The sequence below is a fragment of the Apus apus genome, chromosome Z (assembly GCF_020740795.1).
Source record: "Apus apus isolate bApuApu2 chromosome Z, bApuApu2.pri.cur, whole genome shotgun sequence".
NCBI lineage: Eukaryota > Metazoa > Chordata > Aves > Apodiformes > Apodidae > Apus > Apus apus.
The window spans coordinates 44,189,407-44,212,320 of NC_067312.1; the positions used below are offsets into that span (position 1 = coordinate 44,189,407).

Here is a 22,914-nt window from a genome sequence, read left to right on the forward strand (position 1 = left end):
TAACTGGCAAAGACAGCAACAGCATGAAAGATGCAGAAGGACAAAATTCATTGTGGACAGGCAGCTGGGATAAGGTCATGGGAGGTCCATGAGTAGTTAGTAGTAGGTTTAGAGTAGTTGACTGTCATATACATATACCAGTGTGTTTCAATGATGATACGAGGAGACATCTTTAGAAGCAGAACAGTAATTCAGTTTCTACAATTTATTTGGGCCTTCGCCTTGTTCAAATACCATTTCCCATATGTAGCTTTTTTATTTCTGGGTCTATTAGTAGTAGTAGTATAAGTAGGAAGAATACTTAAACTCACAATGTTAATTTAAAATAAATCATGAAGTGATGAAGATGGTCTTTTGTTACCAGTCCAGGCTGGATTGCAAATCCTAAATTTACTACTGAAACAAAACATTCTGTAATGCATTGCAAATCTGCTTAAATTATTACAACTAGTCTGCCATCACTTATGTGACATTACTGTCTCTTACTGGGAAAGATATCAAAAAGTACACTCTCCACATGTGCCTGTATTAATGTCTACTGTGTTGTTTTTGCCATTTTCTTTCCTAGATTTTTTCCTCTAGCTGAGCAACAGATAAACATGCCTGAGCAAAGCAATGATTACAGGGTTGTTGTGTTTGGAGCTGGAGGAGTGGGTAAAAGTTCTTTGGTCTTGAGATTTGTGAAGGGCACTTTCAGAGAGAGCTACATCCCTACCATTGAAGACACCTATAGACAGGTGATCAGCTGTGATAAGAGTATATGTACTTTGCAGATAACTGACACTACAGGGAGCCATCAATTTCCAGCCATGCAATGTCTTTCTATTTCTAAAGGACATGCTTTCATTTTGGTTTACTCCATAACCAGCTGACAGTCCTTGGAAGAACTCAAACCCATCTATGAACAAATATGTCAGATTAAAGGAGATGTAGGAAGCATTCCGATAATGCTGGTAGGGAACAAAAATGATGAGAACCAAAATCGAGAGGTGGACAGCAGTGAAGGAGAAGCCATGGCTAAGAAGTGGAAATGTGCCTTCATGGAGACCTCTGCTAAGCTGAACCACAATGTGAAAGAGTTATTCCAGGAACTGCTAAACTTAGAGAAACACAGGACTGTGAGTTTACAAATTGATGGCAAAAAAAGCAAACAGCAAAAAAGGAAAGAGAAGCTGAAAGGCAAATGTGTGATGATGTGAAATTGCACTATAAGGAGTTAGTAATGCAGTCTCACCTCTCTGACAATATCCATGTGAAATCTATAGACAGCAAATAACCATATAAGACCCTATTTATTAGTATCTGTTTTAAAATAAAAACTTAGAATTTAAAAAAATTAGTTACTATGGTTACTGTGAAAAAAGCCAACAATTTAAAAAACGTGCTCTAGCTATCAGCAAAAAAAAATCTGGAAGTAAAAGAAAGATGTAATGTGGAAGGTTTGGGAAGTCAGCTTCATATTATTTACATTTGCATATAACATAAAGAGAAGGCAATGCATATTTTTAGAAGGTAGACAAAGAAATAGCCATGAAGAAAACTACAACATATAAATGCATGATGGTGGCAATACCATGGCTTTTAAGAATGCTGTGGACAAACTATTTTGTGCAATTTTCATTACTGACTGATGGGGCATTGTGTGTAAGGTAATCTTAGATCTGCCAAATAAATTAACTATTTCACACTAAAAGGAAGCATGGGGGTAGCACAGATAAAAAGTACAGATATTCTCTCTACCTCCCCCTCGCTCAGCATGAGATTTCTTTGTAGTATGATGCAGTGTTTGAACTGAATAATGAAGAAAAGCCAGCCCCTGTAGGAGAGATGGAGATCATTTTCTGGACCTGTTACTTCAAGAATGACCTGTGCTTCTGGCCCCAGTATATTTCAGAAGAGCAGAAGTTTGCCAGTGAAGAATGTCAAACTGCATAAATATGGTGGATGTATGCAAATTGAAAGCTTCTTTAGGGAGGACTGTCTGGGCAGTTCCCTGCAAAGCCTCTAAGGGAAAGGGTCAATTCAAATGCTGTTGATGGTTAAATGAACACATGATGTGATTTGTAAATGAACAACAAATCTGTTGAACTAGTGGTACCCTTGGAGATGGGTCAGTATAGTATACAAATTTTTTAATCAAAACTCCAGGTTAGCTGAGTGAAACTTCTTTACATTGCTATAATCAAATTAGAATGGTTTTGTATTCACACACTACTAGATCTGTTGCCTTTATATTGTCTGAAGGATTTTATATTAACCATTTAAACTCATTATTTAAACTGCTGTGACTCTTCACAGAACCAAATTATATACATAGGGCTATTAGGACCCACAAAAATCCCTAAGAGAAGATTTTCTGCAATAAATATTACAGGATCTGGTATGTTAATAGTTGCAGACAGTACTTCATTGCAATGCAAGACAAAGTTCAGAATAGGAAAAAAAATTGTTTAAACCACTATGTCAGGAGAAACTGCTCTTTTCAAAATATGTGGAAGGGGAAAAGTGTACAAAATGTGAGCTTTTATGGATCTCTCTCCAGAGCTTTTTTAAAAACTAATATGAATGAGTAAAGTATGTATCCTACTGCTAACAAAGACCATCTAAGATGAAAAAAGCACATTTTTTAAAGGACACATCAAAATTGTATAAGCTACAGTTTGCACCTTAAGAACTGCTTTGAAATAATAAAACCAATATATTTTTAGTGAATGTTCATGTGGAATCATACTATGGGAAAATGCAGTCAAGTAGTATTAGTATGCATACTGTTGCGTTATAAATATCTTTTAGGAGCTGTTCAAATGCAGTATTTGTGTTAAAAATTGTTACCTTGTTGCTCTCAAAGCTAATGCTTGCTTGCCTCCCACTTCCCTAACAGAAATCCAGACATTTCACATGTAGAGTGATAGTATTCTTTGAGAAAAAATTGCTATGAGCACTACCTAAAAAGGAGCACAACTTTTTGTCATTCACTCAAGAAGAAATTCTGGCACCATTAAAATAAAGTGTAAAACTTATACTGATTATAGCACATAGAATTTTGTGTGTTTACTTCATTGTATTAGAAGAGAAAACTGGAGAGCATGAAAAAAGCTAAGTCTCTTCCTTAGCAATAAATTCCTTGCTCTTGTACAATACTTTTTCTCCATTAATCTCAAAGTACTCCACAAAAAGGACAGTGCCATTATTTTAACTTTCTAAGTGGTGAACTGAGGTGTGAGGAGAGGAAGCAACTGCAACAGCAGGCTACTGGCAGACCCAGGAACAAAAGCAGATCCTCTCTGTCCCAGCCTTTGCACTGTCTTTGGTCAGACTACCTCTTCACTATTCTTAAATAGTTTCTAAAACATATAAAGAAACTCAGTATTGTTTATACAGCTAAGTGCATCTTTTCCTTGTCGGTCTGTCAATAGATCAAACAATATTCCCAGATCAGAGATGCAAAACATTCAAAAGGGCTACATTCCCTAAGACTTTTATACGTGTTTATACATCTGCTTCGTAAGCGAATTACTGACGTAACTCATCCTTGCAACACTGGATTCCACTAGCAAAACTGGAAAATCAAAAGAATTATCGCACTTAAGAAGTAATGAGTCACATATGGAGGTCAGCAATATAGAGGTCTCTCCCTGATGCCAACATGCCTAAGCAGCAGGATGGAATAATGATAAAAACTGAACAAACAAACAAAAAGTCCATATAATAATAAAGATCCTTGTAACATTATTCCTTTAAGTGGAGAAATTATTTATATAGTAAAGAATATTGCAGAAGTAGAATATAGGGGATCTGAATTAGACACAAAGGCTGTGACTGCAAGGATTTTACACATTGAAATTTGGCCCTGGATTATTATTTTTTTTTTATATGCCTAATAGCAAGAAAAGAGTAATTGTATGGGAAAGGTGGAAATAAAACTAACAGCTGCTGCTTGTTAGGTTTGAAGACCATTTCCTTTCATTTCCAGTTGATTTCTCTCCTGCTTCATAATAAGCCATGGATTATTTTGTGGACTTGCATATATCAAAGCAAGGCCAGTATAGAAGTACAGAAGCAATATTAGTCATGGCCATAGACTTGAAAGAGAATGCATTTTATACTCTTGCATTGCCATTCTAGTATATACTAATAAATTTTATGTATCTTAGATACTTGTGAGCTGGTTTAAAATTTTTGTTTTGCTATTCTTATGCTTTTTATTTTTTTAATGCAGGGAAAAACTGTAAGGTAAATAAAGAAAATTTAAACAATTATTACATTTTGTGTTTTGTTTGGGAATGTGATATCAGTATAATAAGGTCTTTAAAATGTTCATAAAATATACTATGTACTTAAAACTTGTAAGATCTACACTGACTTTTAGCACCCAAAAACCATGATCATGACAAAATGTCTCCTTACAATGCGTGACTTTTATATGTATATATGAAATAGTAAGATATACAGTTATCATGAAAATGTATTGTGATTTCCTTAGCAAATATTTTATTTAAAAACTCTGGATATGAAGTAATTTGTGCATACAGGTTTCTATGTTTTGGGTGATGTTCTGAACATAGAAAATAAAGTTTTAAATGGAAATGCCAGTTTGGAAGAAACTTTGTTGGTGCCTGTATTTTCTTTGTTTTGTAAGTATATTATGTATTTTTTTTTTTTAATTAAGGCAGTTATCTAAATCAAAATAGATTTTTACACTTTACATACTCTACTCCACTCTTATGAGACCCACCTGGAGTACTGTGTCCAGCTTTAGAATCATCATCACAGGAAAGACATGGAGCTATTGGAGAGGGTCCAGAGAAGGGCCACAAACATGATCAGAGGGCTGGAGCAGCTCTGCTACGAAGACAAGCTGAGGGAGTTGGGGCTGTTCACCCTGGAGAAGAGAATGTTCCAGGGAAACCTCATAGCAGCCTTCCAGTATCTGAAGGGGCCCATTGGAAAGCTGGGGACAAACTTTTCAGCAGGGTCTGTTGTGATAGATAGGTAGTTTTATGAAAGTATGTCTACAAGTGTTCAAATAAAAAAATCTCTTCATGTATGGGTCTGTGAAGGGCATGTTCACATATCAACAAATGGTGAAGGACCATGTTAGGAGGAAGAGGCAGGATTATGGGCAGTGGCTTGTCTGGGGGCGATCAATAAAGACAGACGGTAAATATGTAGAATCTCAGTAATAATATTTAGGAATAATGAAATAAAGGAGGAAAAAACCCCACATGCTTATTCTTGGAACTATCCTAAAAATAAAGGTTATTAGATGACAGAACAATCACTCAGAGAGCAAGTAGCAGTCAATATGAACATTAAAAATAGGTTGGGGTAAAAGAAAAAATCTTAAATTTTGCCCTCCCTTTTTGCTGCCAAAACTGTATTTGTCCATGATTGCTCTACTGTTTTTTTTCCAAGCTCAAATCTGAATTCAAGGTTGACCTAATTCTGAAAGCTTGAGCAACATGTAATTATTTTATGGTCTTTTGTTTACCTTGTGGCCAAAGCTGAATGCCATTTTACAAAAGCCACCAAGCAATCCCACTACGGTAAAGGACCATTTTAATTGTTTAATTACTTACTAAAAACCAGTTCAAAATAATTTGACAAGTCCAGTAAACAGAGGAATGCAGTAGTGTTAAATCATTCCCATGGAAAAAAAAAAAAATCCTGTCAGTTATGTAACAGAACATAAAGTATAATTAGAATGCAGAACCAGAAAACACCATCAAAGCCAGGTGGATGCAAATACAACATTGTTACTGGGAGGTGGGGGGTGGGGCGGAGAGGGCCGGAGCTCCTCGGTTTGGCTGTGTTCCCTGTCTCTCTCCCCAGTAAAAGCAGCCAGCCAGGCTGCCTTCACCACAGCCAAAGCACTCACTTGTCAGTATAGAGAGCAGAGAAAAAAGCAAGAGTACCACTTGGCCAGAGATACTGATGTACTTTCTCCTCTCCTCTAGAAGTAGGTGCTGCTATATGGGCAGCTTTATCTGAGAAAAGAGGGAAGAACAGACCCCAGGGCAATCAGTGGCCCAGCACAGGCAGTGAGGCTTGGAATTCCCTTTTCTGCAATAAATAGGAATGGAGACAGGGAGAACAGGCAATTGTTTCTGTACTGGCAGACACTGTTCATGCTGTAATGGTCATAGCAGAGGTATTAACTCTGAAAGCCTCGGTTAACATTTGTGGGCCAGTTACCAATTTGTGGAAACAGCATTTAGCAGGTACCTCAACAGATGCAGGTGCCAGTGCCTCACACAGAAGTAATGTAGGAGCTGCAAAAAAACCCAAAACCAACCAAACAAAAAAAACACCAGAAAAAGTATCCAGTCAACACATAACAGGTAAAGAACATATATTAAGTTAAATGAAATATTTCCTGATTCCAAAAGGTGCTTCTAGTATTGACTTATCAAACCAGTAAGTCCACAGCTCCACTGTTGCTCCCAACGTCTAGAACCATTAAACCTTTGAGATACTATCCACATACAATTCAGGAGTTTAGGTATTTCTTTCTCATCATGAATTTTGTTTAACTTTCCATTATGAGGCATAACTCACAATGTCAAAACACCAAGGAGTGTTTGTTACTTCCTTGCTGATACTGTGTTATGCACACAAAACAAAACAAAAAACCAAAAACTGTTGCTGACAGCCTTAGTGGAGTATTCATTACATCTGAAAGAGCTTGTTGCCTTACAGAGCGTATAGCAATGATTGCAACACTCCATTTAGGGGAGAGGGAAAAGGGAATAGAGACTTGCTCAGAACAAAGTGATTGCCAGAAAAAAGGAAAAGAGAGTGGGAAATGCTAAGTGTGTCTTGGTCTACATGAAGATTTTAAGTTGTTATTGGGAGCTGGTCCTACAAAGTGAGTAATGCTGTCATTTCCCAGTGTAATGCTGTGAAATGTCAGTTAACTTGGAATGTACTTTAAAGTGATATAGCTGCTATCAATTCTGAAAAGATGTCAGAAGCAAGTTTTTGAGAATTTGTACTTGAAGATACTTGTACTTGTTTAGGATTTAGAAGCTCCTAAGAAAAAAAAAGGGTAATGGTCTAATTTCATAGCACCAGATAGCAATGCAGGTGTACATAAGTACATTGCTATGTGCTGCTGGTTACTCAGGTCAATTTGTATGACCACACTACTGAACAGTAGTGGTTAAAAATGCTAGAGAATATACTGAAAAAAAATATGAAGTAAACTGTGAGAGTGTAACAAGCACCAAGTACTCATGGTGCATTGAAGTTGCTGCTTTACACCTTTTTCAGAGTAGTATTTCTTCACTCCTGAGAGACCTGTGTTCATTAAAATATAAAAGCAGCTTGATACTTAGCACTTACATAAATCCTGCTCATAATTTGCTGGCTACGTAGGAATCACTTTATGCTGTACTGCAGGATCAAGCCTATCTGAGCTGCACTTTTTAATTACTCTGCCTGGAAGCAGAGAAGGATGTACATAGCTGAGTTAGCAGGTTTTATCCACAATCAGCTTCTTATGGTAGGTCAGCATTGACTTCAGCTAGAAATTTTTAGACAGTCTAAGTCCCCACACCAACATAGTAGAAGGCAGCTGCAGTGGATACTGACTAAAACTGTTCCTAAAATGGAGCAGATGATACAATTTTTAAAACATCAGATTAAGATTCTTGTTCAGCTAAGGCAAAGCTATAGTTTAATTACTGGGAAGGCAGGAGAGGAGGAGCAAAAAACCCAAATAAAACAATATGGAACAAACAAGCAAACAGAAGAAATGCTGGTTTTTTTCCTAGGGGAGAAGTAACTGAACTTTTGTCCAGAAGTGAGGAGCTGAGTCCAAAAGCATACTAGGATATGCAGCACTATACACACTTTAACAGGCTTGTACGTATTTTACTAATCTACTTTACATGCTCACATGTAAAGCAAGCCAAACGCTGATGGAAATAACTTTTCCTCAAAACTTCCTCACTAGCATGCAAGCAGAAGGATAGCTGCACAGACAGCCACAAATCCCCCAGGCAATAGCCCCAGACAATTGCCCTAGTTTTGCAAGCTGAAGTCTGGCAACATAGCAGGCTGCTGGTTCTAAAATAATTACTGGAGCTGAACAAAGAAGATGCATTTTAAATCCAAACTATTTGAACATATTAACGCTTGAAGAGAAAACCTTAACAAATGCTTAACATTTATTTTAATACTGCTTTTAATTCAGTTTAAATACATGTTTATTAAATTCTTTATGTCTGGGGAGAAAAGAACTAAATTCTTGCAAATACTTGATCTGCAAATACTTGAGCCTTTTCTGTTCAGAATGGAGGCTTTTTGGAAAACATCCAAAAACCTTTCCTCCCAGGTAATCGATTTAAGAAAATGGCTCAACTCAGACAGTGTGCTGTGAACTTAAGTAAAAGTAGATTAACATTCAGTTATTGGCATGAGAAATCAGGACTTCCTAAAAACATAATTGGTATCAACTTGTGATACATGATGTGGCAAAGTGGGACTGCTGCTAGTTACATATGTTTATTAATTAATTTGGCCATGGTGCTGAGATGTTCTTGCATTTCGTAGTTTGATTTGTTACTTAAATAGTCCTTCTTGATAAAGTTGTACTCTTCATCGAAGTTCTATATAATTGGTAGTAAACTCCATTCACCGTTCTTACTTAACCCTGAGTTGTATTCTACCTCTTTTCAAGTCAAAGAGCATACAGTATATCTGGAGCCTTGCCTAAGAAGTCTGCTCATTTTAATTGCAATGCCCAGAGATCCAAACCACGATTTACCATTTTAAATACCATGCAGCCCATTAAAACTACAGCCTAGCCTTTGCTCTGGACTTAGACAAGAAGGAAAAATATTAGTTTTTGTCCTTTCTTCAACTGGAACTCTGACTTTTGCAAAGGGATATCTGGAGACTTCTATACAATAGAGTAAACAACACTGCATCACTATCACTATGAAATTATTTCAAATACAGAAAAGATTCTTTCAGAGCTACCTTCTCTGGATATGCCCGGTAAATAAAATCAGTAGGGCATAATTATGGAATTTTTTTCGCTTTAAAAAAAAATAAATAATGACAACGAGGAGAGAGGCAGCGGCAGTGGTGCTGTGCCTTTCTAGCTTAAAACCATTACCTGTGCCTTTAAAAATCATGCCAAATTGAAACGGACGGGAGAGTTCCCGGAGCCAGGGAAGCTCGAGGGAGAGCAGAGACACCCGAAAGGAGTCGAATCGGCAGCTCTGGCGGGAGCCTTGAGACTGTCGTGCTGGGGGTGTCCCCGGGGGAGCTGCGGCACATGCAGAAGCGGCCATGGCAGAGGAGCGGAGCAAGCCGAGCATGCGGTGAGCGCCAGGGAGGAACAGCAGCTCTGCCTGCCCAACAACTGAGCCATACTAGTGTTTCTCATCCTCCTGGAAAGACAGCCACTCTGGTGTCCTCCCGGCAGAAGGCCGTGCGCTCAGCACCAGTCAGGGTGGAATGTGGGAACTCTGACAGAGAACCCAAGGAATCATGCAGCTGTGCCGGCCACAGGCTGCAGGGAGTGTCTGAGCCTCTTGCTGGCAGCAAGCGACAGGACAACTTCTGTGTGTGCTGTGAGCAGCTGGATGATTCCTCTGCCGAGTGGCAGAGCTGCAAGAAGTTGAAAGGCTAAGGAGCATCAGGGAAGCTGAAAAGGAGATAGACTGGTGGAGCCAGGCTTTGCCTTCTTTGAAACAGAAATGGGAGCACCCAACAGAAAGTACGCAGGATCAGGGAGCTGCTGTATCCTGCCCCTGCCAGACCAGAGGCAGTAGTCTGGATGAGGGGAGTAAATGAAAGCAAGTTTGTGGATGTGGCAACAGACAAACTCCTTCTTTGCCCACCTCACCACCCCAGGTGCCACTGAAAAACAGATATGAGGCTCTGCTTGAGAAAGACCAGCCAAACAAAGGTGTGGACATTGGGCAGCCTGAACCAGAGGTATGTCCACAGTTGGAAAGACCTACCACCCACATTACAACAGCATCCACAAGGAAGAAAAGAAGGGTTACAGTTGTAGGTGACTCCCTTCTGAAGGGAACAGAGGGTCTGATGTGCTGGGCAAACCCAGAGAAGTCTATTGTCTCCCTGGAGTCCAGGTTAAGGATGCCGCTAGAAAACTTTCTAGTTTTGTACAGGCCTCAGACTATTACCCGCTATTGATCTGCCATGTAGGTGGAGAATAAGCTGAGACTTGCAGTCTAAGATCAGTCAAAAGAGACTTCAGAGCACTGGGATGGGTGGTGAGGGATTCTGGGGCACAGGTTATCTTTCCTTCTCCCAGTTGCAGGCAATGATACTGAAATGAACAAACACAGTCTGTCCATGCATGGCTTTGTAGCTGGTGTCACTGCAACAATTTTGTCTTTTCTGACAACGGGATGGCCTATACAGCACCAGGCTTGCTGGCACCTCATGGGAAACACCTTTCTCAAAGGGGGAAGAGGGTCTTTACACCAGAGATTGCTGGGCTGATTGACAGGGCTTTAAACTAGGTTTGAAGGGGAAAGGGGATACAAGTGGATATGCTAGTGTGGCCCCTGATTGTAGTAGTCCAGGATTTGTGCTGCAGTCTGCTAGCATTTTTGAGACTCAGAATCATAGAATCGTAGAATCAAAGAATCATAGGGGTTGTAAGGGAGCTCTGAAGAGTCCAGCCCCTCTGCTGCAGCAGGAACAGCTAGGACAGATCACACAGGAACATGTCCAGATGCGTCTTGAAAGTCTCCAGAGAAGGAGACTCCACGACCTCTCTGGGCAGCCTGTTCCAGTGCTCTGTCACCCTCACAGTAAAGAAGTTTTTCCTCATTTTGAGATGGAACTTCCTGTGCTCTAGCTTGCATCCATTGCCCCTTGTCTTATCACAGAACACAAGTGAAAAGAGACTGGCCCATTCTTGACATCCACCATCAGATATTTATATACATTAATAAGATCCCCTCTCAGTCTTCTTTTCTCAATACTGAACAGCCCCAGTTCTCTTGGCCTTTCCTCATAAGACAGGTGTTCCAGTCCCTCAGTCATCCTTGTAGCCCTCTGTTGGACTCATTCCAGAATACCCCTATCCCTCTTGAACTGGGGAGCCCAGAACTGGACACAACACTACAGATGTCATCTTACGAGGGTAGAGTAGAGGGGGAGGAGAACCTCCCTTGGCCTGATAGGAACAGTGTTCCTAATACATCCCAATATACTATTGGCTCTCTTGGCCACATGGGCACATTGCTGTCCCATGCATAACTTGGTGTCCATCAGGACACCAAGGTCTCCATGGGACTGCTTTCTAGGACGTCAACCCCTAATCTGTGTCAGTGCATAGTGTTTTTTCTCCCCAGGTGCAGGACTCTGCACTTGTTCTTGTTGAACCTCATGAGGTTCCTCTTTGCCCAGCTCTCCATCCTGTCCAAATCCCACTGAATGTCTGCACAGCCTTCAGGTGAATCAACCAATCATCCCAGCTTCGTGTCCTCAGCAAACTACCTGAGGATACACTCTGACCCCTCATCCCGGTCACTGATGAAGATGTTGCAGACTGAGCCCAATATTGATCACTGGGGAACACCACTAATCACAGGTCTCCAACTGGACTCTGCACTGTTGATCACAACTTTCTGGGCTCTATTTTTTTGCTATCTCACTTTCTGCTCTTATAACTCACAGTTCCTGAGTTTATTCAGAAGGATGCTACGGGAGACAGTGTCAAAAGCCTTGCTAAAGTTGAGAAAGAGAACACCACTGGTCTCCCTGCATCTGCCCGTTCAGTCACACTGTCATAAAAGGCTATCAGATTAGTCAGACATGATTTCCCCTTGGTGAATCCATGCTGGCTACTCTTGATAACCTTATTTTCTTCCATGTGCTTAGAGATAACCTTCAGAATGAGCTTCTTCATCATCTTTCCAGGGATGGAGGTGAGTCTGACCCCTCTGTGATTATCTGGGTCCTGCTTCTTGCCCTTCTTGAAGACTGGAGTGACACTAGTGATCCTCCAGTCCTCAGGCACCTCTCCTATTTTCCTGGACTTTTAAAAAATGATGTAGAGTGATCTAGTGATGACTTGTGCCAGCTCCCTCAGCACATGTGTGTATCGCATCAGGGCCCATGGATTTGAAGATGTCCAGCTTCCTTAACTGATCTTTGACCCAATCTTCTTCAATCAAGGTAAAGTCATCACCATGCCTGACTTCTTCTGTAGTCTGGAAAGTTTGGGAATCCTGAGGGTCAGCCTTAGCAGTAAAGACCAAGGCAAAGAAGGCATTAAGTAACTCCACCTTCTCCATATCCTCTGTCACCAGGGCACCCACCCACATTCAGACCCACGTTTCCTCTGGTCTTCCTTTTACCTCCAATGTCCTTGACTTCCCTTGCCAATTTTAATTCTAAGGAGGCCTTAGCTTTCCTTGTTGCATCCCTACATCTCTACATCCTCTGACCACCTCTGAATTCTTGTATTCATCCCAAATGGTCAAACTCTTCTTCCATCATCTATAAACTTCTTTCTTACACTGAAGTTTGTTCAGAAGTTCCCTGCTCCACCATGCAGGTCTCCTGGCTCTCTTACTTGATTTCTTACTCTTTGGGACACTTCGATCTTGAGCTTGGATGTTAACCAACTCTCTTGTGCCCCCTTTCCTTCCAGTACCCTACGCACTAGATTTCTCCAAGCAGTTCCTTGAAAAGGCCAAAGTTAGCTCTTCTGAAATCAAGGGGTTTGACCCTATTAGATACTCAGTACCTGCTGCACATGATCCTGAACTCCACCATCTCATGGTCACTACAACCAATGCTGGCTCCAACCTTAATGTCTTCTAGCAGTGCCTCTTTGTTTGTCAAGGCCTACCACCCCTCAAGTGTGAAAACTAAGTGCTTGACTCCCTCTCTGAAATGCTTGTAAACAAGTGCAAGCAGTGTGAGGAATAAGCAGGAGGAGTTGGAGATCTGCATTAGGTTACATGGCTATGATATCATTGCAATTCCTGAGTCATGGTGGGACAGCTCCCATGATGGCATGTTGTCATGGATGGCTATGTACTATTTAGGAATGATAGACCAACAAGGTGAGGCAGTGGAGTTGCTCTTTATGTATGAGAGCAACAGGAATGCATTGAGCTCTACCCAGGGGGAGAGGAGGAACATGTAGAAAGCTTGTGGGTAAGAATTAAGGGACATGTAAATACAGGAGAAGCTGTTGTGAGTGTCTGCTACAGACCACCAAATCAGAAAGAAGATGTTGATGTGGCCTTCTACAGACAGCTTGAAGTAGCCTCTAGATCACATGCCTTAGTGCTCATGGGTGACTTCAGTATTTGTTGAAAAGCCCACACAGCTCAGCATACTCAGTCCAGAAGGCTCTTGCAGTGCATTGATGATAACTTCCTGAGGCAGGTGGTGGAAGAGCCAACAATGAGAGGTGTACTTCTGGACCTTATATTAACAAGTAAAGAAAATCTTGTTGGGGATTCAAGGTTGGGTGATTATGACATGGTAGAGTTTTTTTCTTAGAATTTATATCAAAGCCTTAAGCTCAAATATTTAATCAGGGTACTCCAAACAATCTTCTAGTGATTATTATCTTCCAGGGATATGTAATTACTTACAATTACACATAAAAACCTAAAAAAAAAAAAAAAATTAAAAATTCATTCCACCTTCCCTGCCTCCCCCCCTTCCTTTTCTCTCTTTTTTTCCCCTTTTTTTTCTTTTTCCTTTTTTTTGTGGGGGGCAGATGTTGGCCAGATATCTCAGTGGATTGAAGTGTTAAATAAGATTGCAATTCATTAACAACCTAGAACCAGAGTTCAAAAGGAAAGAACACCAATTGGAATGTTTAGAGAATTTAGAGAATGCAGAGTATCATGGAGGTGAGCTGCACGTCACATGCTTAGAGAAGCAATTTAATTCCTAGCAATCTTGAGGGAGAGAGAAACTCCTCATGAATGTGCTGGTTTAAGACAGGACAGAACCAATTGCTATTTTAGTAATTTTACTTTCCAGTAAAGTCTCCTTTGAAGCCACATCCTGATATTATGTGAAAAGTAACAAGGAAGGGCTTGATATCCCATGAAAGTGAGACTTTGATGACATTAGCATTCCTGTGTAAATTACCCACTGTGACAGCTGTCCCAGTGTTAATGATGACTTTGGCACCAGTCTAAGTAGATTCTCTTAGCCAATCCCAATTTTCTCTGGGCAGAGTTAGCAGTTTTTATTGCAGATAACTGATTCTGTATTAATATTTCTTACATTTTTTCTGGTGGAGTTTTATGACTGGGCATCAGCAGCAGGAAGGACAGGTTGCTGTATCTGCAAACAAGATTTTTAATTATTTGAGACCTTTGAGAGTTTAGTAGAAAGACTAGGCCACAGGCTGCAGATCTTTTGCAGCCACTCTTTAACACATTTTATTTTGAAATGTGTACCACTTCTTAAGTGAAACAATTTGTGAGTGAACTGGCATTAGAGAGTAGGATATTCCTTGCTTCTTAGATGTTGTATCTGATCAGGGCCATAACAGTGATTTCTTCCACTCCTACAATGCAATTTGCTTCTGAAAGTTGCTCCTGGTGCTGTGTGACTTGCAGGGGCTGCAGACAGCCACTGAAGGGAATCATGGAATCATAGAAAAGACCTTCAAGATCATCAAGGCCGACCGTCAGCCCTACCATCTCCTCAAGCAACACATCTAACAAATTTTTTAACACCTCTAAGGACAGTGCCTCCTGCACCTCCCTGGACAGCCTGTTCCAATGCCTCACTACACTGTAAAGAATACTTCCTGTTATCCTATCTGAACCTCCCCTGCTGCAACTTTATGCCATTTCCTCCTGTCCTATCACTAGTCACTAGGGAGAAGAGGCCAACACCCACCTCACTACAGCCTCCTTTCAGGTAGTTGTAGAGAGCAATGAGGTCTCCCTTCAGCCTCCTCTTCTTCAGGCTAAACAGCCTCTCCTCATATGACCTGTTCTCCAGACCCCTAATCAGCCCAGTTGCCCTTCTTTGCACCCTCTCCAGCACCTCAATGTCCTTCCTATACTGCAGTGCCCAAAACTGCACACAGTACTCGAGGTGCAGACTCTCCAAGGCTGTTGGCAGTGGCAAGATCATCTGTCTGGTCCTGCTGTTCACTCTGTTCCTGATACAGGCCAGGATGGTGTCAGCCTTCTTGGCCACCTGGGCACACTGCTGGCTCATATTCAGCCGGCTGTCAATCGGCACCCCCAGGTCCCTCTCTGCTGGGCAGCTCTCCAGCCACTCCTCTCCAGCCCTGTAGAGCTGCTGGGGGTTGTTGTGGCCAAAGTGCAGGACCCAACATTTGGCCTTTTTGAAACTCATGCCATTGGCCTTGGCCCATTGATCCAGCCTATCTAGATCCCTCTGCAGAGGCTCTCTGCCCTCAAATAGACAGTGTCACCCAGCTCAGTGTCATCTGCAAACTTACTGAGGGTGCAATCTATCCCCTCATCCAAGTCATCAATAAAGCTGTTAAACAGGACCAGCCCCAGAACTGAGCCCTGGGGAACACCACTCATGACCAGCCGCCAACTGGATTGAACTCCATTGAACACAACCCTTTCGACCCAGCATCCAACCAGTTTTTTATCCAGCAAAGTGTGTGCCCATCCAAGCCACAAGCAGCCAGATTCTCTGGGAGAATGCTGTGGGAAACCTTGTCAAAGGCCTTGCTAAAGTCAAGGTAGACAACATCCACAGCCCTTCCCTCATCCAATGAACATGTCACCGTGTCATAGAAGGAGAGGAGGTTAGTCAAACAGGACCTGCCCTTTATGAGCCCATGCTGACTGGGCCTGATCACCTGGTTCCGCATGCACCATATAACAGTACTCAGGATGATCTGTTCCATCAGCTTCCCTGGTATGAAGGTCAAAGTAACTGGCCTGTAATTTTCCAGATCATCCTTCTGTCCCTTCTTATTTATGGGGTTACACTGGCTGATTTCCAGTCCGCTGGTACCCTTCCAGTCAGCCAGGACTGCTGGTAAATGATGGAAAGTGGCTTGGTGAGCACCCCCATCAGCTCTTTCAGCCCTTTTGGGTTCATCCCATCTGGCCCCATAGATTTCTGCTCACCTGTAATAGTGGAAGAGGTCACTGACCATCTCCTCCTGGATTGCGGGGGATCATTCTGCTCGTGGTCCCTGTCCCCTAGCTTGGGGAGTTGGATTCCCTCAATGTAACTGGTTCTATCACTAAAGACTGAGGCAAAGAAGTCATTAAGCATCTCAGCCTTTTCCTCATCTTCCGTGACTCTGTTTCCTCCTGCATCTGGTATGGGATGAAGGTCTCTCCGGTCTTTCTTTTGTTGGCCATAAATTTCTCAGTGTTTCCTGCCATAGCACTGTTTCCAGTTTTTTTTTTTTTTCTTTTTTCACCTCCTTAAATGCAATCTTTCTTTTTAATATAGCACATATCATATAGCAGATTTAGTTTGTTAAAAAAGCAACAACAAAACCTTGCATTAATAATAATATACAAAGAGAGGATGTCTAACTTGAAGCCTTTATTGTGGGCTGTAAGTTACAACTCAGTATCTCCCCACAATATATATTATTGGCAACTTTATTTTCTTCCTGAGTGGACAGAGATATGCATATTGTAGTCATTCAGTGCAGCGGCAGGTGAGTTAAAACCTCTTATATCTCCACATGCCATAAACCCTGGCAAGTGCTCATCTCTAGTGGGAATACCAGTGGAGACTTTAGGAAAAAAAAGGTGAAAACCAGTGAATTTCTGCAGGTTTGATTCCCAGTCACAGTATTCATTAGCTACAGCCACCATTTGAAGGATGGGATACCTCACACAAATGTTTCTTTCAAAGTGATTAACTTGACATTGTGAAAGTTAAAAATTCCTCCTTAAAAATACATATACTTTGGTGTAAAAAAGCAAGCCCAAATCTAACTTAATTATATAGGTTGTTCAAAGGAGTAACATTTTTAGGTTCAGACCTTCCTCATAAATAGCCTATGTGACACTGAAATTAAAAATGGTAATTAGTCTACAAAGGAGAAAGACATTTGTGTAGTGGTAGTCAAAGCTACCTGAATAGGTTGTGAACCTTTCTGGATTTTACCTTAAACTTGGCTCCTTAGAACCCCCCTGATCCCTATTCTCACAATAGTACCTTATCTCTGATCTACTAACCTCTCCAGCTATGAACTTAAAAATGATACTGGCCTTAGCCCAAAGCCTCCCTTGTTCACTGCACCAGAGTTGAGCTGCAAAGATGTTTCCTGAGCCTTTCCAGGTCCAAAGCCTGGAAAGCAGCTATAGCTCAGCCTCACTTTTATTCTTACCCTACTGTGTCCTTCAAGTCCAAGGCAGAGAAAGGCAGGTAAACCTTCTCATGCCCCCAGCATGGCTGTGTCATGAATCATCCAATGGATGGGCCAATAGAGCCTCCTTTTCACAGTTTTAAATGTATGCTTTATAAAGATAAACACAAGCACTCCTCATAAACCTCATTGTATTAGTCTTAAACATTGCAAAGTTGTTGCTGTCCATACCAAAAGCCACAGCCCAATGAACCCCACAGATACAGCTCTAAACCTAGCCTTTACAGGAACGTGTACATACATACTTACCTGTCTTTTAAGAAAATGTTTTTAGTAATTTTGATTTATAATCATAATTTGCAACTGGAAAATTGATAAAATATTCTTAGGGAGAAAAGAAACATTTGTGAGATTGCTTGTAAATGTTTGAGGGGATTGTGACATAAAAACTTAGAAATACTGTAAGGAATACACACAGATATAGATGTAGTGATGAGTATGTTAAGGAGGTCTTGTGGTATGGTATAAGAAGTTTTCAATGATGCTATCTTCACATAAAGACGAGGCTACTTAAATTCACACTGGAACTTAGATTGCACTCCATTATGTTGTATACTGTATGATCTCACAATTGTGGTATAAACACTCCAGCAATCCTGTGTACCTTGGATTCTCATTTCTGTATTTATTATCTGTTTATTGGAGCATAAATCATTTTATTTTGAGAAACTGTCTTTGTGCAGAAGAAATGTTTCGCATCTTATATTTGGAAGCATGACATTTTATTACAGAAATACTCATTGTATTTTCACACATTTTTTAAATCAAAATGTTTTTATTTACTCTACAAAGAGTAAAGATACATTTCTCAGATGCCTTTAGTTTCCATGACACTCAAGATCTTCCATCCCTAGATTAATTTTAAGAGTAGGATCTCACTTTGCAGCTCCAATTGGTGATGGAGAGAAAAACATAGCTAGTGGGTTATTCCCAGGTGGCTTAATTGTTTCCATGGTACATATTTCAAATGTGACAAACTTGAGAGTGGACACAGGTTGTATTTGAGGACCCCACAGGCTGCCTTCAGCCTCCTAGATGCTTTTGTTAAGTTCTCCTCCCCACAGTGAAGAAGGAATGATGTTTTATGGCTTTACATTTAAGATATGTCAGATGGAAGATTAATTTTGATTTTCCTTGCAGGGCTGGGCAGGTGGGACTTTTTCAGAAAGGTTACATTCAGGAAGCCCAGGGTTGTAAACTGAATACTGTAAAGATTTTCTCCACATTGCATCCACAAGAAACCTAACTCTCCTACATCAAAAGGTAAACATTGTTAACATCTCCCTTAAACATAACCATAGATTCTCTTATAAGCTACAAAAATAATATTCAGAAATTTACAAAATAGAAGCAATCTTTGGGACAACATTCTGTTTTCAATTGTGGCTATTTTAGTAGACTATTTTATTTTATTTTAGTAGACAGTGTATTTGTTATTAACACAAGTGGTAAATCCTACTATGGGCCAGCCCACACATACGATAGTCTTCAAAACTCTAGAGTTTATGTCTCTTCTATATCAGTCCCATACATTCAATAAATAAATTGTGTTTATATATTTGAATAATATTCTGATGCCTGTCTGGATGCTGCATTGAATGAAGATATCATGAAAGAGGAGGCACCTATACAGGCATCTGTTCTTGGGAGCTTCTGAGGGAGTGTATTTAACAAAAAGATTCTCTGCCCTCTCAGTTTGTAGTGTTTACATCCATGTTACATAATCCTAGAAATGCAGAGCACTGCTTTTGAGGCAATAACATAGATTTGTTTTTAATCTTGTGTCTGTGAGTCTAAGCAGTAAACATGGTACTTCTGCTAAAAACAGACAACATTCACAGTATTCCTTACTGAAAAATCAGTCCTTACTCTTAATTTCAGATTAGTTTACAGCAATAAAAAGAAATTAATTCTGTAAAGAACAATGAGAAATGATCCAAATCAGATTTTTAGTTTCATAAAATGAAGCATGTTGATTAAATGTTATTTATATGTTATTTATATGAACTCTTTGATCACAGTAATTCATAAAAGCAAAACTGGCACTAGTTACTTGACATTACATGTCAACAGTTTTCCAAGGTGACCTTAAAAGAAAATTACTGAATAAACTTGAGGATTTAAAGCAGTGTCATTGGCATTTTTGAAAGCAATACTTGATAGGATTATGTATATATCTTTGATTTAAACTTTCTCACTGCCTTGATGAGAGCAAAATCACTTGCTCTGTTATAATCTCCAGGGTGTTAGGAACATACTGGACAGCCTGTTATAGTCTCTTAAGTATATGAAAAAAAACAGTGCTTGCTAGTAATTTTAATTCTGCATGGGTAAATAGGCTGCAGATGTTGCTCTGACATTTTTCAAAAAACAAACGGAAAGTGCAAGGTCACTTATTTCGTTAAAGGCACATGTTAAAAGTATTTTAAAAAAACCTAGTCCCCCCATTTTGCATGTATGTATTGAAATGTTTTAATAACAGTGGCCACACAGAATGACTGAGACAAAACTGTGTGTACAGTATATGGCCATTCCTTACTGACTTGATAATAGAGAACAATAATATCCAACCTAACTAGCCTATTAGCTGGCTTTTTTGCTGCTTTGCAGGCTTGAAGCAGTGAAAATTTACCAGTTAGCCATAAAGCCAGAGCACGCAGCAGCGCAGAGCGGAGAGCGGCAGCGGCACCGGCAGCGGTGAGAGCTGCTCCTTTAATTACTGAGGATTAGAGAAGGGGCCGGGCTTCCCGGAGAGGGCGAAGCCGGAGCAGAGCGAGCAGACCCGACTCTGAGCGGGAATCCTGAGAGGAACAGGAAGGCTGACGTGCAGGGGTGTGGCTGAGAACGGCGGCAGGTTTAACAGCGGCCATCTCGGCAGCTCCCTCAGAGCGCGCGGCAGCGCAGAGCGGCAGCGGCAGCGGCAGGAGCAGGGAGTGGCGCGAGGGCGGGGAGCGCGAGCGCACGCGGAGAGCGAGGGCAGGCAGGAAGCAGAGAACACCGGTAAATTTCTCTAGCATGGTGACAACACGCCCTAAAACCGTATTGAAAAAGGATGTGGGATCAGACGGAGGTTCCGAGCAGACACGCAGCTGTGCAGGTCTCTGGCTGCAGCGAGTGCCTGAGCCTGGCACTGGTAGTAGAGGGAGCCAGTGGCACCGCGTGTGTGCGGTGTGAGCAAATCAATGATCTCCTCAGGCAGGTGGTTAAACTGACAGAGGAGGTTGAAAGACTAAGAACTATCAGAGAATGTGAGAGCGAAATAGACTGGTGGAGCCAAACCCTGAGGCAAGGGCAGAAGGAGGAGGTGCTAGAACAAGTGATGGATCCCCTCCCCTCCTGTCATCAGACAGAAGGAGAGAACTTTAGAGACATGGAGGGAGGTCCGTCCTCGGAGAGGCAAGCAAAAACCCTCCCAACCCCCTCCACCCTCCAAATTGCCCTTGAAGAATAGGTATGAAGCCTTGGTACTTCAGGGACAGGAAAATGAAGTTGGAGTTATAGGTTTGTCTAGTGAACTGCCTAGGACTTGTCGCTCAGCTCCACGACTTAGGACTTCTTCAACTAAGAAGGAAAGGAGAGTAATTGTGGTGGGTGACTCCCTTCTGAGGGGAACAGAAGGGCCCATCTGTCGAGCAGATCCATCCCACAGGGAGGTCTGCTGCCTCCCTGGGGCTCGCATTAGAGATGTTAAAAGGAAACTCTCTAGTATTGTAAATCCATCTGATTACTACCCACTGCTGATTTTTCAGGTTGGCAGTGACAAAATTATTACAAGAAATGTAAGGGCAATGAAGAGAGACTTCAGGGCCCTGGGACGGCTAGTTAGGGGGTCTGGAGCGCAAGTCGTGTTTGCCTCCATACCTCCTGTAAGAATGGGTGGGGAGGTAAATAGGAAGAGGTTACAGGTCAACGAATGGCTAAGAGACTGGTGCCAAAGACAGGGTTTTGGTTTTTTTGATCATGGGCTGATATATGAGACACCTGGCCTGATGGTGGCAGGTGGGATGCACTTGTCCCAGAGGGGGAAAAGGCTTTTGGGGCAGGACTTAGCAGGGCTCATTGAGAGAGCTTTAAACTAGATGTGAAGGGGGAAGGGGAGAAAACTGGGTCTGTTAGGGACAAGCCCAAGAGGAACATACCAGGGCCTGAAGGCAGGTCTAAGGAGGATTTGGTCCCACCAGTGGGCTCTGCTTGCTTCCTGAAATGCCTGTACACCAATGCACACAGCATGGGGAATAAACAGGAAGAGTTAGAGGTCTGTGTGTGGTCTAAGGGTTATGATCTGGTAGCAATAACAGAGACATGGTGGGACAGCTCACACGACTGGAATGTGGCCATGGATGGCTATGTGCTTTTTAGGAAAGATCGGTCGGTGAAGTGAGGTGGTGGAGTTGCTCTTTATGTGAGAGAGCAGCTAGAATGTATTGAGTTTTGTGCAGGGGCTGATGAGGGGCAAGTTGAAAGTCTGTGGGTAAGAATTAAAAGGCAGGGTGGTATGGGTGACACAGTTGTGGGAGTCTACTACTACCTCCTGATCAAGATGAGGAAGTTGATGAGGCTTTCTACAGGCAGCTGAAAGCAGCCTCACAACTACAGTCCTTGGTCCTCATGGGAGATTTTAACTATCCTGATATCTGCTGGAAGACTTACATAGCCAGCCTTTAACAGTCTAGGAGGTTCCTCCAATGCATTGATGACAACTTCTTAATGCAAATGGTGGACAAGCCGGCTAGAAGAGGAGCGCTGCTGGATCTTGTGCTCACCAAAAAAAGAGGGCCTTGTTGAAGCAGTGGTGGTCAATGGCAGCCTTGGCTGCAGTGACCACGAGATGGTGGAGTTCAGGATCCTGTGTGGGAGGAACAGAATACCCAGCAGGACCAGAACCCTGGACTTCCACAGAGCAAACTTCGGCCTCCTCAATCAATTGTTAAGAGAAGTCCCATGGGACAGAGTGCTGGAAGGTAAAGGGGCTCAAGATAGCTGGTCAACATTCAAGGACCACTTCTTGCAAGCACAGGATGAGTGTGTCCCAATGGGTAAAAAATCTAGTAAGGGAGCTAGGAGACCAGCGTGGTTAAAAAAGGAGCTGCTGGGCAAACTCAAGTGGAAAAGGAAAATCTATAGATCATGGAAGGAGGGGCTGGTTACTTGGGAGGAATATAGGACTGTTGTCGGAGAATGTAGGGAGGCAACTTGGAAAGCTAAGGCCTCCTTGGAACTTAACCTTGCAAGTCGGGTTAAGGATAATAGAAAGGGCTTTTTCAAATACATAGCCAACAAAACTAACACCAGAGGCAATATAGGCCCACTGATGAATGAGGTGGGTGCCCTGGTGACAGAGGATATAAAGAAGGCAGAAGTGCTGAATGCCTTTTTTGCCTCTGTCTTTAGTCCTGCAGGCTTTCCCCATGAGCCCCAGTTTCATATAGCCCCAGTGTCCTGGTTTGAGCCAGGATTAAGTCAATTTTTCTTTTCACTGATTTTTTTTTTTCCTTCAGTAAGCTTTCTTTTAACTAGCAACTGTGTGTTCTGCTAGGCTGATAAGACAG

At 41.7% G+C, this 22,914-nt stretch overlaps 1 protein-coding gene across 1 annotated transcript; it reads left to right on the forward strand.

Annotated features, from left to right (window-relative positions):
- Nucleotides 1–599: 599 nt before the first annotated feature.
- On the forward strand, nucleotides 600–1,228 carry DIRAS2 (DIRAS family GTPase 2). The gene is given in 1 exon segment (XM_051642683.1): nucleotides 600–1,228. A coding segment is annotated over 1 exon segment (600 nt). The 3' UTR covers nucleotides 1,200–1,228.
- Nucleotides 1,229–22,914: the final 21,686 nt, after the last annotated feature.